Source organism: Moschus berezovskii, chromosome 2 (assembly GCF_049115385.1).
Source record: "Moschus berezovskii isolate FMDL1 chromosome 2, NW_MosBer_1.0, whole genome shotgun sequence".
Classification (NCBI taxonomy): Eukaryota; Metazoa; Chordata; class Mammalia; order Artiodactyla; family Moschidae; genus Moschus; species Moschus berezovskii.
Window position 1 is genome coordinate 33,155,498 of NC_142461.1, and position 19,806 is coordinate 33,175,303.

At 39.8% G+C, this 19,806-nt stretch overlaps 1 protein-coding gene, 1 non-coding gene and 1 pseudogene across 2 annotated transcripts in view; 1 reads left to right on the forward strand and 2 right to left on the reverse strand.

Annotated features, from left to right (window-relative positions):
* Positions 1–1,094: 1,094 nt before the first annotated feature.
* On the reverse strand, positions 1,095–2,143 carry LOC148778516 (large ribosomal subunit protein uL16-like; annotated as a pseudogene).
* On the reverse strand, positions 1,455–1,587 carry LOC129538734 (small nucleolar RNA SNORA70). Its single transcript, XR_008682283.1, has one exon. It is a non-coding gene; the product is annotated as a small nucleolar RNA SNORA70 (small nucleolar RNA).
* Positions 2,144–5,199: 3,056 nt separating the features above from the next.
* The window catches only part of ABCA12 (ATP binding cassette subfamily A member 12), a 207,109-nt gene continuing 192,502 nt past the window's right edge, over positions 5,200–19,806 (forward strand). The window contains exon 1 of the mRNA XM_055398430.2: positions 5,200–5,591. Coding sequence (XP_055254405.2) covers positions 5,523–5,591 — 69 coding nt within the window. The 5' untranslated portion in view covers positions 5,200–5,522. The remainder of the gene's footprint in view (positions 5,592–19,806) is intronic.

Sequence of the window (19,806 nt, forward strand, 5' to 3'; positions counted from 1 at the left end):
TCTCTTCTATTCACAGCTATTTTTAAGGCCTCCTCAGACAACCATTTTGTATTTTTGCATTTCTTTTCCTTGGGGATGGTCTTGAGCCCTGCCTCCTGTACTGTGTTATGAACCTCCTTCCATAGTTCTTCAGGCACTCTATCAGATCTAATCCCTTGAATCTATTTGTCACTTCCACTGTATAATCATAAGGGAGTTCATTTAGGTCATACCTGAATGGTGTAGTGGTTTTCTCTACTTTCTTCAATTTAAGTCTGAATTTGGCAATAATGAATTCATGGTCTGTGCCACAGTCAGCTCCCTGTCTTGTTTTTGATGACCGTATACAGCTTCTCCATCTTTGGCTGCAAAGAATATAATCAGCCAGATTTTGGTATTGGCTATCTGGTGATGTCCATGTGTAGAGTCTTCTCTTGTGCTTTGGAAGAGGGTGCTTCCTATGACCAGTGCGTTCTCCTCACAAAACTCTATTAGCCTTTGCCCTGCTTCATTCTGTACTCCAAGGCCAAATTTGCCTGCTACTCCAGGTGTTTCTTGACTTACTACTTTTTCATTCCAGTCCCCTATAATGAAAAAGACATTTTTGGGGGGTGTTAGTTCTGGAAGGTCTTGTACTTCTTCATAGAATTGTTCAACTTCAGCTTTTTCAGCATTACTGGTTGGAGCATAGACTTGGATTATTATGATATTGAATGGTTTGTCTTGGAAACATGTTCTTTCTTGTGTTGTATTGTTCTAACTTTGTGTATTTGCTTCTCAGTTTAGTTTTTGTTAAAAAATGTATTTTTCATCAGGTGTGTGTCCTGGGTCCAGCATATTTCTGGTTGCCAAATTTTTCTTTCTTCCCTCAGGGGAAATCTTAAAGTATCTGTCAGTAACATCCTAGTCTACAGTCAGGAGTGAGGCACAAACCTATATCTTCCTCTATGTAAAAAATAAAACAGAATTAACTGTCTTCCATCATCTTGTATATTTTCTCCAACATTTCCTTTTGGTTGGTCTAAAAGTTACTTCAAACTCTATTTTTTCTTTTTCAAACAGGAAGGTAGAATTTATTGGCGGGCATGATTAAGATGGGAATAGCCCCAAAACTCTCATGAGTGCAGGGTCCACCATTTGTCCAGAGGGCCACAATTACAGATGTATTTGACCTGACAGCCATCTGGGATGAGCCGCTTTTCTGCCACCATATTTTCAAATTCATCCACATTAAACTTAGTAAATCCCCACTTCTTGGAGATGTGGATCTTCTAGTGACCAGGGAAGTAGAACATGACCCTGCAGAGGGCCTCAATCACATGCTCCTTGTTCTGCATCTTGGTGCGGATGGACATTATGACTCAGCCCATGTGGACCCTGGCCACTGTGTCCTAGGGCTTTCCAAAGGGACCACGCATACCTGTCTAAAGCCTAGACTGGGGACAGCATGTCAGTCATGAATGTCCACTGGAAAGAGTTGTCTCCACGGTCCTTTGGCAACCAGTACAGGCAAAAGGCTGTGTACACAACCAAGGAGGCTGCTGGTTTCAGCCATTGCACACTGGGCCTCTATGGGGAAAAGAGCACAGTGGGCTTAACTGACTGCAAATTCAAGTTCTATTTTGATCAGAGGTTACGATCCCTATTTATGTAAGCTATAGCTTCCAAGAGTAATGTTAAGCAAGGCCTTTTCCTCAATGGAATTTTAAAAGATGGTTTTAAACTCAAATTTAAAATGAAATCAGAAGATTGGGATTAACATATACACACTACTATATAAAATAGATGATCAACAAGGACCTACTATATAGCACAGGGAACTCTACTTGATTATCTGTAATAACCTACATGGGAAAAAAAATCTGCAAAAGAATATATATATATATATATATACATATATAATTGAATCACTTTGCTGTACACCTGAAACTAACACAACATTGTAAATCAACTATACTCCAATATAAAATAAAAATTAAAAAAATAAAAGGAGAATTGAAAAGCTTAAAGAAGATATAAATGCCAAGACATAGATATTCAGAGTGGGGCAAATTTTGGAGATCTGATTGTCTATGTCATCCTATTAAACTATTTTGAATTATGTTTTGTGAAAGATTACCCCGGTCTTCAAGGAAATGTAGGTGATGTTTGGAGCTATTGACATTGTGTGCCATCAAGTATAAAGGGGTGAGTGCTGAGTGCTAAGTCACTGCAGTCGTGTCCAACTCATTGTGACCCCATGGACTGTAGCCTGCCAGGCTCCTCTGTCCAAGGGATTCTCCAGGCAATAATACTGGAATGGGGTGCCATGCCCTTTTCCAGGGTATCTTCCCAACCCAGGGATCAAACCCACATCTCTTTATGTCTCCTGCATTGGCAGGCAAGTTCTTTACCACTCGTGCCACCTGGGAAGTCCGTATAAAGGAATATCTTACATATATTAAATACCTAGTGTATCATTTTAGATCACTTTGAAGAAATAGATCTCCTGAGAGTCAGGGATTATAACAAAATACATTATCTTTATCAGAATATTAGAGGTAGTAGATGAAGGTCTATGAGCAAGGGGACATCCCGAGAGAGAATCTTGAGCTGAAGTGAAAAAAAAAAAAATCTCTATGACTTCACTGGAGAGGTCATGAGCAGCTGCTGGGAAAAACCATCTGGGACTTTCTGAGCTGACCTCTCACCTGCATCAGTGGCACAGTGAGTCAATGCCTTTTAACCTGAAATAACCTGAATGAATAAACTAATTTTGTGTCTATAATGTCTCTCTTGATATATGGGGATATATATGACTATATCCCCAGATCCCACCCTGTTTCTCAGCTGAGTAATGTTTATTTGAGAACCAAACCATCAGTGAGTCGTAAACTGTGACAGATGGCAGAGAAAGAATTCAGGGAAGCAGGAGCTCAAGTCATCAGCAAAGCTGGAGAAAGCCAGATAAATTTTGGACACTGCATCCCGGGAGTGGTGAAGGAGGGTATTTTTGCCATGGCCCTCAGCTGTCTGAAGAGCACCTTATCTTTGATCTTGTCCAGAAAAGAATTAAAGGGCCAAATTCTAGATATTCAAGAGTGCCTGCCTGATGGAGATTGGGCTTAAAAGGGATTCACAGTAGGGAAAGAGCCAGAATTGGAATGGGCATGTGCCAAAATGGCTCCAGTCAGCCCCAGGCTGGCTGCCATCAATATAGCAGAGTTGGCATGGGGACCGGGAAGCTGAATCAGCACTTGCTCTGGGTTTGAAGAGAAAATTCAAACATTGCTTTAACTTATTTCACAGAGTCTGGAGCAGTCATGGAAAGGCATTAGAACCAAAGTGGAGTTTGACTAGGCTTGGTTCGAATATTGTCTTCCATTAAATTCAGCAGCCATTATTGAGCACTGATCGTGTGTAAAATATTGTGATATAAAATAGCCTATTCTTTCAAAGCATTTACAATCTCGTGTGGGAAAAAAATGATTGTATAAAAATCACAATGGAGCAAAAATGCAAGTTCCTTGAAAGAAATATGAACAAAAAACTATACTGGATTCAAAGACAGGAGAGAGGATATCCTCTGGGGTATACCTACAAAGGCTTCATGGAAGATATCATTTTAGGGATAATTTTGAGAGGGAGGTGCTTTGAGAGGGAGGCGTGCATCCCAGGAAGAGGAGTTAGCATAAACAAATCTGGACAGGAAAGCAGAGGTTATATTTGCATATTGTAATATGCACCAGTTTGGCAGGTGGCCAGGCATTTAATGATAGACTATTGGATTATGAGATTGGACTATGTTGGCTACAGGCAGATAGTGTAGGCATTGAATATCAGAGGGAATGTGTTGTCATTAAGATGTTAAGGCAAAGTTATTCCTAAAAGTTGTTATGGCAGACTTCTGGATTGTATATATACCTTAAATCACAATTAAAATTTGTGATTTATAATAAAATTATATTTATAATATCATTAAGTACTTTATGCTTAATTATAAAGTACCTTGAATAATTCAAGCACGAGACCTTTTTCTTTTCCCTTAATCACCAGTAAATTCCTTCTGCTTATTTAGAGATTTCAAGTGCAGTTAGAACTCACTCAGTATATCATCAGTTCAGTTCAGTTCAGCTCAGTCGCTCAGTCGTGTCTGACTCTTTGCGACCCCAGAATCACAGCACGCCAGGCTTCCCTGTCCATCACCAGCTCCCGGAGTTCACTCAAACTCATGTCCATCGAGTCGGTGATGCCATCCAGCCATCTCATTCTCTGTCGCCCTGTCTCCTCCCCGCTCCAATCCCTCCCAGCATCAGAGTCTTTTCCAGTGAGTCAACTCTTCGCCTGAGGTGGCCAAAGTATTGGAGTTTCAGCTTTAGCATCAGTCCTTCCAATGAACACCCAGGATTGATCTCCTTTAGAATGAACTCCTTGCAGTCCAAGGGACTCTCAAGAGTCTTCTCCAGCACCACAGTTCAAAAGCATCAATTCTTCGGTGATCAGCTTTCTTCACAGTCCAACTCTCACATCCATACATGACCGCTGGAAAAACCGTAGCCTTGACTAGACGGACCTTTGTTGGCAAAGTAATGTCTTTGCGTTTTAATATACTATCTAGGTTGGTCATAACTTTCCCTTATATCATACCCTTAGAAATATCCTGGGTCAGCCTATGTCTCCTTTGACCATGAAGTCTGAAACCACATGGCTCTCCTGTAATAGACATATGAATCCCTGGCCCCCAGATGAGGGAATCTACTGTATGTCATTACTGTCACCTACAGGTTGCATTTTATTTTCTGCAATTTTTGTAACCTAGCAAATTGTGATAGAAGCCAGCATAGTCACTTCCCCCAAAATCAAAGCGTTAACTTCACTTCAAACTAAGCATTGAAACCTTCTCTAGGATATCTCATGATGGGCTGAGCCTCAGAGTGTTTCAGCTGAGCTCTGGCCTCCTGGACGTAAAACATCTTAATGACACTATGAGAGTCACTAGTCCCAGAGTCTGTAACATGCTCTCTGTGCCCTGCCTCTGCCAGAGCAGGCACTATGTAGTGAAGAAGGTGAGAGAATGTAGGACAAGTCCTACTGGCCTGGCAAGGGTCCCACCTAATTCCTATGACGTGTTCAGAGCAGGTGACACCTTCTCGAAGGTGTGGATAGGCAGTTAATTTTATGGAGAGTAGGAGGTGTGGGCTCAGCTTTTTTTCCAGTAGGGCATTATCTGAATGATATTCATTCTCTCTTAAGTCTGGACTTCATGCAACAGGCAGCTACTGGATGTTATTTTAAAATAAGCAAACACCACCAAAAGATCCTGGCCTGGATCATTGTTTGAGGGGAAGAACTGGTTGAGAAGTGCTCCTTGGGCAGGATTAACCCAAGAGAAAAATCCAGCAGGAAGAGAAGATCTGTGTGTTTCTTACCCCAGCTCCCAGAAAAGCTATGCCATGAATAGGCTTCTGACCCATTGACACACAGCAAGTTGGACGGGGATCCAATTCTTCTTTTGAGGGGTGGAGGAAAAAAGAGGAATTCTCTTGTTTGTGGCATCTTGAAGGATGGCTTCCCAGTTTCATCAGCTTCGGGTTCTGGTCTGGAAAAATTGGCTGGGTGTCAAAAGGCAGCCGGTGAGTAAAACAAGGGAGTGGGGTCACAGGGGCAATGTTCCAGACCGTTTTAAAATGTAGAGTTTAATGAGAGGTAAAAAAAGAAGAGTTTTAAAATCACTTTCTAAAGCAGGAATAAGATATTTAGAAATCATCTCTGCATCTGTTTTACAGCTCATGGGGCGAGTCTAAACATGCTCCCAAAGCTGCCTTTTGATTTCAGTAAATTAAAAGAATAAACCAGGACATGCCCCGGGCAAAGAAACGGATACATCTTGTTACTGGTTAAATTGGAACTTGTGCTGAATTCTAGATTTGGGGCCAGATGCTTTCAGGAATTTTCTTAACAAATTCTGTTAAAAATGAGATGAAAAAAAGTTTCAGATAAAAGTTTTCAATAAATGGGACTGAAATGTACTTGAAAACCAAAAGTGACAGAAATGTGGGTTGATAAGAAACATATAGACAGAAAGTAGTTTGAGGGCTGTTGGTACAGAAAATCATCTAAGAAATTTCGAGTATTTAAAAATTATTTACTAGAAATGCCAAACAAGGGTCAATATATATGCCAAGCTTTAAGAGTGTTATTGAATCACTTAACTGCTTCAGTCTGCTTATTTTTTGAGCTCTTACATTCATGTTTGCTTTCTAAATTATATAGCCAGCTGTGAAATCCTTACCAGATAGGGTGCCAGGAGACTGAGAAAGGACCTGACTTTAGTGAGGTATCGCATATTGAGAAGAATGTTAGAAAACTGGAGAAATCCAAAAAGGCACTCAGTATACTTTATCCCAGCCTTAAAGGAATAATATAAATATTTACAAATAATATGCCAAAGTTGTGTCTATATATCTTATCTCACTCTAGGTTTGCTTGCAGTGCCTGACACCTTACTTAAGTGTTCTGATGTGCATATTAATAGGGAGAAGTTGATTTGCCTTTGTGAATTTTGTGGATTTAAAATCACAAGGCATTCTGTGATTGTATGGGTGTGGGTATTGAATATAAAATTTTAAATCATTAATATTTTAATTTCAGTTTTTAAATTGGAAACAACACAAAAGTGAAACTTTCTATAATTTGCCCATGATAGATTCTGTGTGAAATTTAGCAGGGAAAGAGTCTGGTGCTTATGGTCAGAAGACAAGAATTAGCTTCCTGGTTCTGTTCCTCACCAGCCACATGACTTAAATATCATATCACAATTTCTCTGAGCACTGGTTTTCCCATTTCTAAAATGATCATCAGGTCTACCATATCTACTTCATAGTGTGGTAAGAACCAAATGTGCTGTATAGATGGTGAAACATTTGGCAAATAAATTATAGATGGATTTGGGGAAATGTCTGTGTCATATTTTATTTAAAGAAATGGTGAAAAGAAATTCAGGTGAAGGGAGTGTGGGAGAGAGGAAGAAATTTATGTACAGTAAAATTCCTATGTGATGAAAACCCAGTCCAGGTTTGACGCATAAATTTTCCTCTGTTCAAAAAAAAAAAAAAAAAGAAAACTCAGTAGTTAAAAGTAAAAGAATAGAGAAACTGAAGACTTGTAACTGTTGCTGATAAGCTGAATGCTGAAGTGGTACATTTTCCTTACAACTCCATTTTACCTAAAAATTAAAAATAAAATCCCTCAGGTACATAAACTTTTTCGCTGAGAAATTTTATTTAATAAGTTCCTTCCTATTCTATAAAGTAGCTGGCATATCAATATTCTACTTTAGTGCTTTTCTCCATTTTAGTCAATTTCTGCTGGACATGGCACATTTAAAGAAGATGGACGTCAGGCATGCTAACATGTTTTCACTGTGATGACTTATATTATTCCTATGTAGCCAGAATCCTTGAAAGTCCCCAGTAATATATTCTGACTAGGGAAAGAGAATACCTGAACTACTAGTTCATTTTGTGACATCAAATGATTCAGATCTTCAGTTCAGTTCAGTTCAGTCACTCAGTCGTGTCTGACTCTTTGCGATTCCATGGACTGCAGCACACCAGCCCTCCCTGTACATCACCAATTCCTGAAATTTATTCAAACTCATATCCATTGAGTCAGTGATATCATCCAACCATCTCATCCTCTGTCGTCCCCTTCTCCTCCTGCCTTCAATCTTTCCCAGCATCAAGGTCTTTTCAAATGAGTCAGTTCTTCGCATCAGATGGCCAAAGTATTGGAGTTTCAGCTTCAGCATCAGTCCTTCCAATGAATATTCAGGACCGATTTCCTTGAGCACCTTAAAAGAATGTGACCTAGGACAGATAAGTCTTGGTTTGCAGAAAGTGAGACCATTAAAGTCTAAAATTTGGGATAATATCGAAGGTCCACTTGAATCCATTATGAGCAACTAGAGGGACACATGAGACCTTTAGAAAATGGTGGTGCCAAAAGGAGAAGGAAGGACAATTCTAAGTGGAGAGCTAGAGGACAAATAAAGGTATACTTTCTCATAGTTTTTAGGGAGTCCCTGGTGGCTCAGATGGTAAAGAATCTGCCTGCAATGAGGGAGACCCAGTTCAATCCCTGGATTGGGAAGATCCCCTGGAGAAGGAAAGGGCAACCCACTCCAGTATTCTTGCCTGGAAAATCCCATGGACAGAGGACCCATGGGCTAGAGTCCATGGGGTCACAAAGAGTCGGACATGACTGAGTGACTTCACTTCACTTTCTCATAGTTTTACCTGAAGCCAATCCTCTATCTTGGTATTGGAAAAGAAGCTTGATGACAAAATAGGTGGAAGGACATACATGGGTCAGTGTCACTTCTGAGGGAAGAAAGAGAAACTCAAGAGGTTGAAAAATTAGAATTGAAAAATATTGAAGGAGATAAGAGTTTTACAAATGTTAAAAGAGAAAATATAGACAAATTAGAAGACTGAACATGAAAAGGAGTATATAACTTTGAGAGAGCATATAGTCTGTGTATAGGAACTAGACTTTTGTCATCCATCAAACAGTTATTTAAAGTGCAAGTATTTTTATCTCTACTTAGCAATTGTTCTGAATATGGCACTTTAAAAATATACTCTTAGGAAAATAGAAATTAAGTTGTGTGCACTGGAGATGTATAGTCCTTGTGTGTGTGCATGCTCAGTCACGTCTGACTCTTTGTGACCGTATGGACTATAGCCCTCCAGGCTCCTCTGTCCATGGGATTTTCCAGGCAAGAATACTGGGGTGGGTTGCCATGCCCTCCTCCAGAGGGTCTTCACAATCCAGGGATCAAACCCACATCTCCTATGCCTTCTGCATTGCAGGTGGATTCTTTACTGCTGAGCTACCAGGGAAGCCCATGTATAGTCTTTAGTGAATGTTAAAGAAAAATGCTGGCATCACCTCCATGACATCCTCTTTCACTTTGTTTTCAAGAGAGTCTATCACAAAGCAAGGCAATGGAAAGGATAGTCTAGAGGAAGAAGTTAGGAATCTACAAATGGAGAAACAAATACAAGGAAAAAAAACTATAGTAAAATTATTAAAGTTGAATGGGGATTAGTTAGGAAGTTTATTATAAAAGTATATATTAGACTAGAAACTGAAAGAACCTTAAAGAATCTTAAAGCGCTGTACAGTCTCAGAGGTGAGCTGGCTGCAAAAAAAGGAAGACAGAATCTTTAATTTTTGAGGTGACTTCCATCAAAATTATTCTTAGAGCTAATGTTTCTCTTTTGTAAAATCAAATGTCAGAATTCTGAACTATTTGGAATTGTCTAACTGCCTTGATTTTGCAGGGTCCCCAGGAGCTCAAGGGAACCTGTTCAGTGTCATATAGTTAATTTTAAAATGCAAAGTTAGATTTTACCAAAAATGGATCTCTTCTTTCCATTACCTCCTGCTGTTTCTCTATTGCTCCTAACTTTAGTTTCCTTTCCCAATATTCTTTAACCCCTGCTCAGAGTTCAGCCCATCAACAAAGAGATCATATTCACTAAGGGGACTTTAGATATTGCTGTTTTTTTAACATCAGTGGTAATGTCAATTCTCAATTATATTGCAAAAAATGAATACTTGGAGGAGTGTGAAAAAAATACATTAGACACCAACAGAAATGTTAGGTAATAGAGAAAATCAATTAGATAGAGTTGCTGCCCTGCTGGGCTTGAAATTTAACTCTAAAAAATAATGGAAAAATAAGCATACATTCCACCGGAGATGGTTAGCAACAGGGAGGCTCACCTAATGAGATTCCAGTTAATGACAGGAAACAGAGTCCTGGGACAGCAAAGAGACTGGCGGCTTGAAGACTAGGTAGTGCAAGATAAGAATTTATCCTTCATTAAGAAGATGGTTTCTAAATAAGCATATCAAGAAGTGACTACAAGTCTCTATAGAAGTGGAATCTAATTCCAGGCTATGACCTGAAGAAAGAAAAGTAACTACACCTATTTATTTTCTACTTTTGTAACTATTTAGCTGGCAGATCACATTTTAGCTCAGTTGATGACAGATCTAGTTTTTCTATCATAGATATTCCCACAACTTGATAAACTTTTAACATTGGATCAAATTTGACACTTCCTCCCTAATCCTCACCTTGCTCATTTAACTTTCTCTCACAATGGCTAAAGAAAAAGGAAGACTTGAAAATTTTGAAACAGTTTGGTCCATGCATTAAAATAATGTTTTGATTAAACAATTTAGAATTAAACTAAAATTCCAAATTGAATTCTATATCAGATTAAAATGAATTTGATCTTGCACAATTCACTCAGCTACATGGTCAAATGTTCCACGCCCTTTTATGTCTTTTGGATCCATACATATTTACTCCTTTCAGTTCAGTTCAGTCACTCAGTTGTTTCCAGCTCTTTTCAACCCCATGAACCTCAGCACACCAGGCCTCCCTGTCCGTCACCAACTCCTGGAGTTAACCCAAACTCATGTTCATCGAGTCGGTGATGCCATCCAGTCATCTCATCCTCTGTTGTCCCTTTTTCCTCCTGCCCCCAATCCCTCCCAGCATCAGGGTCTTTTCCAGTGAGTCAACTCTTCGCATGAGGTGGCCAGAGTATTGGAGTTTCAGCTTTAGCATCAGTCCTTCCCATGAACACCCAGGACGGATCTCCTTTAGGATGGACTGCTTGGATCTCCTTGCAGTCCGAGGGACTCTCAAGAGTCTTCTCCAATACCACAGTTCAAAAGCATCAATTCTTCGGTGATCAGCTTTCTTCACAGTCCAATTCTCACATCCATACATGACCACTGGAAAAACCATAGCCTTGACTAGACAGACTTCAGTTGGCAAAGTAATGTCTCTGCTTTTTAATATGCTATCTAGGTTGGTCATAACTTTCCTTCCAAGGAGTAAGTGTCTTTTAATTTCATGGCTGCAATCAGCATCCACAGTGATTTTGGAGCCCCAAAAAATAAAGTCTGACACTGTTTCCACTGTTTCCCCATTTATTTTCCATGAAGTGATGGGACCGGATGCCATGATCTTTGTTTTCTGAATGTTGAGCTTCAAGCCAACCTTTTCACTCTCCTCTTTCACTTTCATCAAGAGGCTCTTTAGTTCTTCTTCACTTTCTGCCATAAGGGTGGTGTCATCTGCATATCTGAGGTTATTGATATTTTTCCTGGCAATCTTGATTCTAGCTTGTGCTTCCTCCAACCCAGCATTTCTCATGGTGTCCTCTGCATATAAGTTAAATAAGCAGGGTGACAATATACAGCCTTGACGTACTGCTTTTCCTATTTGGAACAAGTCTGTTGTTCCATGTCCAATTCTAACTGTTGCTTCCTGACCTGAATACAGGTTTCTTAAGAGGCAGGTCAGGTGGTCTGGTATTCCCACTTATTAGTTTAGTCAAGCAAAAAGTAAATGAAATAAAGATATTTTAGAAATAGAGAAATAAATTAGCTTAGAGCCCAATAAAAATGTGCTGTTTTCATAAACACCATAAAGTTTACCAATCTTCAAATTGTATTATAATCTATAAACATGGATTCAGAACATTGTCTTGATCCCAGTTTTAGATGGGTTATTTATGTAGATGGCAGTGTTCATTAACAGAAAGACCAATTATCTGAGAACTCTGTGTCAATTTTGTTTCCTTGTTTTGGGGGTGAAACTAAAGTTTATTCCAGATCTGAAGTGTCAGTCTTCTGAAAATGAGGCTTGGAATCCCCTTGTTAACACCAGGTGACAGTCATCCTTGACTTAAGAGAAAATGCAAAAGAGAGGAATAGAAGGAAAAAAAAGATTGTGTATGAAAGGTTGGGTGATTTTTACTTTCAAGTTTGTAATAAAAAGTTTTGATTCTAGGTTACAGCTTGACCTTTAAATGTCTTTTAGTACTCTCACAGGCTGAACTAATAAAAGTATGGTATTACAGTCAAAGAGAGAGAGTAATCTGTTCTGTAGTGGTTTGGCCACAAAACTTAATGGTTAACTGTATAGGTGGTGACGTCAGGCTCCCTGGGTCCAAATATCAGCTGTAGCACTTAGTGGCTTATGGAATGAAGGCTTATTTAGTCTCTTTAAGATTCGAATTTCCCATCTGCAAGAGGAAATAAGGTGATTATATTAAATCAGATAAAGCATGTGAATGTGATGTGCTCAGTCGCTTCAGTCATGTCCCACTCTTTGCGACCCTATGGATTGTAGCCCACCAGGCTTCTCTGTCCATGGGAGTTTGCAGGTAAGAATACTGGAGTGGGTTGCCATTCCAGATCCAGCGGATCTTCCCAACCCAGGGATCAAACCCACCTCTCCTGCCTCTCTTGCATTGAAGGCAGATTCTTTACCCACTGAGCCACCTGGGAAGCATGTGAAGTGTTTAACGTAGCATCTTGCACATTCTCAGCAGTCGATAAATATTAGCTGTTATCATTTGGAGTACTTTATTGATTTTGATACTATTTTTTTTTTTTTCTGAATTGTGAGTTGTTTTCTTTGGAGCAAAATGAGTACTAGTCGGGGACAACACCTCAGATAGCTCTGAGACACTGCTCCATTGATACTAATTTTAAGAAGATCACTGACAACAAGAATTCATTCTGGGGAAAATACTTTGAAATCATATTTAATAGGGAATTACTGAAGGAACTGGCATCAGTATCCAGGAGGAGAGAGGACTTTGTTTCTGTTTGAGAAATACTCCTGTAACGGGGGAAGGTAAACTAAGACAAAGAAGTGTTAGTCATGGGAAGGAAGACATCACCTTGATATGAGCAAAAAAAAAAATAGAAACAACAGTGTGAGTTGTTCCGTAATGAGGAACTCTCATAAAATATTGAACTTCTAGTCACTGGAAACTTTCAAGGACAAGCTGCATAAGCATGTTGCAGAGACATAGTCTCAAACTTTGGATGTACCAGTCGTTCTGGACTTAATTCTTTTCCTGGACTATTCTACCCTCTTTCCCATTTGTGGACTTCCCTTGTGGCTCAGCTGGTAAAGAATCCACCTGCAATGTTGGAGACCTGGGTTTGGTACCTGGGTTGGGATGATCCCCTGGAAGGGAAAGGCTACCCACTCCAGTATTCTAGCCTGGAGAATTCCATGGACTTTGTAGTCCATGGGGTCGCAAAGAGTCGAACAGGACTGAGTGACTTTCACTTCCCATCTGTGAGTCTTCACCCATATGTTCCCTCTGCTTGAGGAAGCACTACTTTCTTACATTCCATCCAACATACATATTCTTTCTTCTGCCTGATCCTTTTTCATCTTTTAGCTTTTAGATTCAGCTTCTCTTCCTTTATCTTCCTTTCAGACTCTTGACTTCCTATGTCTTGGTATTATCCATTACATTTGGTTATAATTTTTTTCATGTTTACCATCCTTAAAAGACTGAAAATTTTAATTGTTTTATCACCAGTGGGTGCTCAATAATTGTTTATTGCATTAATGAATGTGTAAGCCTTATATAAATGACTACTGTGGTGTATATAAAACCATAAATTTCCTTAAGACTCTCCAAGACTATGGTTTCATGGAGGGAAAAGGAAACTATTTATCCTAAACATTTTACTTTTATTTTCAGAGTTAAGTAAAAGAATCCCCATTAAAATCTGAAAATTCTCCTGATATTCAGCATCATTTATTTCAGACATAATTAACTTCAAACGACTCTAGTGCAATGGGTACAAAGTCAAATTTCAATAAGTTGAAGATAGGAAATGTGACTTATGTGAAGTGGGCAAAGCATAGTAGTAGTGTAGTGTTAGTTTCTCAGTTGTGTCTCACTCTTTGCGGCCTCATGGACTGTAGCCCACCAGGCTCTTCTGTCCATGGGATTTTCTGGGAAAGAACACTGGAGTGGGTTGCCATGCCCTTCTCTAGGGGATTTTCCAGGCCCAGGGATCAAACCTGGGTCTCCTGCATTGCAGGTGGATTCTTCACTGCCTGAGACATCAGGGAAGCCCAATCCAAGCACAGATAATTGGAAATGATGACATTTATGATTAAGACTCCAAAATCACTGCAGATGGTGACTGTAGCCATGAAATTAAAAGATGCTTGCTCCTTGGAAGGAAAGCTATGACCAACCTAGATAGCATATTAAAAAGCAAAGACATCACTTTTCTGACAAAGGTCTTCCTAGACAAAGCTATGGTTTTTCCAGTAGTCATGTATGGATGTGAGAGTTGGACCATAAAGAAGGCTAAGCACTGAAGAATTGATGCTTTTGAATTGTGGTATTGGAGAAGACCCTTGAGAGTCCCTTGGACTGCAGGGAGGTCAAACCAGTCAATTCTAAAAGAAATCACTCTTGAATATTTATTGGAAAGACTGATGCTGAATCTGAAACTCTAATATTTTGACCACCTGATATGAGGAACCGACTCATTGGAAAAGGCCCTGTTGCTGGGCGAGATTGAAGGCAAAAGGAGAAGAGGGCAGCAGAGGATGAGATGATTGAATGGCATCACCGACTCAATGGACATGAATCTGAGCAAGCTCCGGGAGACAGTGAAGGACGGAGAATCCTGGCATGCTGCAGTCCTTGGGTCACAAGGAGTTGGACAAGACTTAGCCTATGAACAACAAACAACAACATGATTAGGACTAGAGAGTGAATATCTGATTCACAGGCATTCAAATAACAGTTCAGTTCAGTTCAGTCGCTCAGTCGTGTCCAACTCTTTGCGACCCCATGATTCACAGAACACCAGGCCTCCCTGTCCATCACCAACTCCCGGAGTTCACTCAAACTCATGTCCATCAAGTCGGTGATGCCATCCAGCCATCTCATTCTCTGTCGTCCCCTTCTCCTCCCACCCCCAATCCTTCCCAGCATCAGAGTCTTTTCAGGTGAGTCAACTCTTTGCATGAGGTGGAGAAAGTATTGGAGCTTCAGCTTTAGCATCAGTCCTTTCAATGAACATCCAGGATTGATCTCCTTTAGAATGGACTGGTTGGATCTCCTTGCAGTCCAAGGGACTCTCAAGAGTCTTCTCCAGCACCACAGTTCAAAAGCATCAATTCTTCGGCGATCAGCCTTCTTCACAGTCCAACTCTCACATCCATACATGACCACTGGAAAAACCATAGCCTTGACTAGACGGACCTTTGTTGGCAAAGTAATGTCTCTGCTTTTTAATATACTATCTAGGTTGGTCATAACTTTCCTTCCAAGGAGTAAGCGTCTTTTAATTTCATGGCTGCAATCAACATCTGCAGTGATTATGGAGCTCAAAAAAATAAAGTCTGACACTGTTTCCACTGTTTCCCCATCTATTTCCCATGAAGTGATGGGACCAGATGCCATGATCTTTGTTTTCTGAATGTTGAGCTTCAAGCCAACCTTTTCACTCTCCTCTTTCACTTTCATCAAGAGGCTTTTTAGTTCTTCTTCACTTTCGGCCATAAGGGTGGTTTCATCTGCATATCTGAGGTTATTGATATTTCTCCCAGCAATCTTGATTCCAGCTTGTGCTTCTTCCAGCCCAGCGTTCCTCATGATGTACTCTGCATATAAGTTAAATAAGCAAGGTGACAATAGATAACCTTGACGTACTCCTTTTCTTATTTGGAACCAGTCTGTTGTTCCATGTCCAGTTCTAACTGTTGCTTCCTGACCTGCATACAGGTTTCTCAAGAGGCAGGTCAGGTGGTCTGGTAGTCCCATCTCTTGAAGAATTTTCCTCAGTTTATTGTGATCCACACAATCAAAGGCTTTGGCATAGTCAGTGAAGCAGAAATAGATGTTTTTCTGGAACTCTCTTGCTTTCTCCATGTTCCAGTGGATGTTGGCGATTTGATCTCTGGTGCCTCTGCCTTTTCTAAAACCTACTTGAACATCTGGAATTTCATGGTTCACATATTGCTGAAGCCTGGCTTGGAGAATTTTGAGCATGACATTACTAGCGTGTGAGATGAGTGCAATGGTGCAGTAGTTTGAGCATTCTTTGGCATTGTCTTTCTTTGGGATTGGAATGAAGACTGACCTTTTCCATTCCTTTGGCCACTGCTGAGTTTTCCAAATGTGCTGGCATATTGAGTGCAGCACTTTCACAGCATCATCTTTCAGGATTTGAAATAGCTCAACTGGAATTCTATCACCTCTACTAGCTTTGTTCGTAGTGATGCTTTCTAAGGCCCACTTGACTTCACATTCCAAGATGTCTAGCTCTAGATGAGTGATCACGCCATCATGATTATTGTGAAGATCTTTTTGTACAGTTCTTCTGTGTATTTTTCTCAAATATTTAAATATATAGTAATATAGTAATTTAAAGTTTGCTGTATGTTATTTACTTTTAATGAAAATAATAAAAATGGTGGCTACATACAGAATTAGGAGGACTAAAAATAATTAAAATAAAAGGTTCTAACAAAGTAACGGAATGCGAATGACATAAATTTGAAATTATGTGCTTTGCCAAGGTTTTTTTAGAAAATTAGATTTGAAAGTTTTTTAAAGATTTGAAACTATCATTCTCAGCAAATACAGAGGTAAATGTTTCTAGGTAATTCAATTGGGTTAAAAATTACTACATATCAGCACTAAATGGAAAATTTAGAGTGAATTTACATTTAGTTTATTCAAGGAATTTATTAAGATTTAAACCTAGATTTTTAAGTGGATGACCTACTGATTTTAAGGCCACTGAAATATGTCCTGTTATCATCATTAATTCTTCAAACCTTACCATATGCATGCAAAAGATAGACGTCCTTGGCCATAAAGCATGTTTTTTGTTTTTTTTTAATCCGTTTTCTTGGTCCTTCATCCCTTCTCTTTTGCTGTCTTTTAAAAAGTGGTTCTGGATTTTCAAAAGGAATTACTTTTAAAATAATTTCAATTTTTTAAATTTTAAAATAATTTCGAATTTAAAGTTGCAAGAACAGTACAGATATATATTTTTTCGAGAGCTCGTTGAGTTTGATGCCCCATTATCTCAGATAATTGGGTGTGCGTACTTCACAAACAAGGACATCTTCCAACACAAACCAGTCATTGTCATTCAGTTGCTCAGTTGTGTCTGACTCTTTGCAACCCAATGGGCTGCCACACACCAGGCTTCTCTGTCCATCACTGTCTCCCAAAATTTGCTCAAACTCATGTCCATTGAGTTGGTGATGCCATCCAACCATCTCATCCTCTGTTACCCTCTTCTCCTGCCTTTAATCTTTCCCAGCATCAAGGTCTTTTCCAATGAGTCAGTCAGGTTGCCAGAGTATTGGAGTTTCAGCTTCAGCATCAGTCCTTCCAATGAACATTCAGGACTGATTTCCTTTAGGATTGACTGGTTGGATCTCCTTGCAGTACAAGGGACTCTCAAGAGTCTTCTCCAACACCGCAGTTCAAAAGTGTCAATTCTTCAGTGCTCAGCCTTCTTTGGGCTTCCCTGGTGTCTCAGTTGGTAAAGACTATTGCCTGCAATGCGGGAGACCTAGGTTTGATCCCTGAGCTGGGAAGATCCCCTGGAGAAGGGAACAGCAACTCACTCTAGTATTCTGGCCTAGAGAATCCATGGATTGTGTAGTCCATGGGCTTGCAAAGAGTCGGACACTACTGAGCAACTTTCTCTTTCACAACCTTCTTTATGGTCCAGCTCTCACATCCATACATGACTACTAGAAAAACCACAGCTTTGACTGTACAGACCTTTGTTGCCAAAGTGATGTCTTTGCAATTTAATACACTGTCTATGTTTTTCATAGCTTTTCTTCCTATGAGCAAGCTTCTTTTAATTTCATGGCTGCAGTTGCCATCTGCAGTGATTTTGGAGCCCAAGAAAATAAAGTCTGTCACTGTTTCCATTGTTTCCCCATCTGTTTGCCATGAAGTGATGTGACCGAATGCCATGATCTTAGTTTCTTGAATGACTGTTGGTGGCACATAAGCCAGTTCCACCATTAAATTCTTAGATCCAATTCAAGCATCATCAACCTGTACTTTATAGAAAAAAGACAAGATTCAGAATCATGTTCTGTATCTAGTTTTCATGTCTTTAGTTTCCTTCAGTCTGTGACTGTTCAGTAGTCTTTCCTTGACTTTCATGACCCTGACACCTTTTGAACATCTAAGACCAGTTGTTTTGTAGAGTTTCTGTTGCTTTGCAGCTGTGCTTAGTTGCTCAGCCATGTCCAACTCTTTGTGACCCCATGGATTGTAGCCCACCAGGCTCCTCTGTCCATGGGGATTCTCCAGGCGAGAATACTGGTGTAGGTTGCCATGCCCTCCTCCAGGAGTTCTTCCTAACCCAGGGATCGAATCCAGGTCTCCGCATTGGAGGCAATTCTTTACCCTTTGAGCCACCAGGAAAGCCCTGTTTTGTAGAGATTTGGGGTATTTATCTCTGGAAGGGATACCGCAGAATGATGCTCTGCTCTTCATATTACAACACTTCAGGTGGTGCATGGTGTCAGTTTGTCTCACTTTATGGGCTCACTTTATAGTGACTCAGAGGGTAAAGTGTCTGCCTTCAATGTGGGAGACCCAGGTTCAATCTCTGGATCAGGAAGATCCCCTGGAGAAGGAAATGGCAACCCATTCCAGTATTCTTGCCTGGAGAATTCTTCCCTACCAGGCTACAGTCCATGGGGTCGCAGAGAGTTGGACACGACTCAGCACCTTTACTTTCTGTGGGGAAATACTTTGAGACATATACGTTTCTTTTTCTCATTAAACTTTCAATGTATCTGTTTCCGTATACATTTATTCATGTTTACATAAACTCATGGATTCCTAGTTTATACAATTAGATATAGATATACTCTTTTATTATCAAGTCTTTTAATGTTTAATTTTGGCCAGTAGGTCAGATTTGATGTTCAAATTTGGCCACTAGCAGGTATCTGTGTTTTACTGATGTGTCTCCAACATTCTCTGAGATTCTCTGAGCAGTGTGTCAGGCACCCTTCTATCTATTGATCTGCCTATCTATTTCTTTAGATTTATGTATGCATGTATGTATCTAACTATCTCTGTATCTATATACATTCTACATATATTTTATAGCTCTTTTCAGCCTTGAAAACAGTGATAGCCCAATAGCAACAAGCATACTTATCTCTCATCCTCTAAAAGGAGCTAGTCTTTCTTGAAAAAATAGGTATTCCCAGGACTGGGGCAGAGAAATTATACAATGAGGCAGAAACTACTTATGGGACTGAAAAGAAAGAAATAAGTTTACACACATATCTATCTATAGTTCATGAACTAATAGTTCATAGCCTTTATATCTTTGCTTCTAACCCAACACTACAGAGTTCATTCTAGTTTCCCCCTTTTCCATGTTCATAATTTCCCTGTTGGATAGTGAGAAGTCCAGCTCCTCTAATGGGGGATATACTTACTTTCGATGAACCTTTCTATGTGAAACCAATCAACTGCTCCTTGCCCTGCACAGACACCCTCCTTACCCAACTTGGGTCCCGACACCCCAGTGCTTGGCTGCTGTATTGTGGGTATCCTCTTCACCTTGGTAGGGACCCACTTCCCTCACTGTGTCACCATGGTGCCCTGAGTCCTAGTGTGGACTGACCTTGCTTGTTCCACCTAAGGAATTTGGGGCACTGAATTTTTCAGAAAAAAAAGAGTAAAGAGGAAAAAAACAGAAGAGAACATATCAATAGAAAATAAACTGGAGAGATAAAAAGAGACAAATGCCATGGTCCACTAAGAAACTGTGAATTACTCAGGGTGCATATGACGTTAGATATTAAGAATGCAGGGGAGGTGGAATGCAAATGAGGTATAGAGGCACATGAAACATGATTAAAATGTTAGCAAAAGTATGACACTCTTAAAAACTACTTTTCCAAAAGTTTTCAAGTAG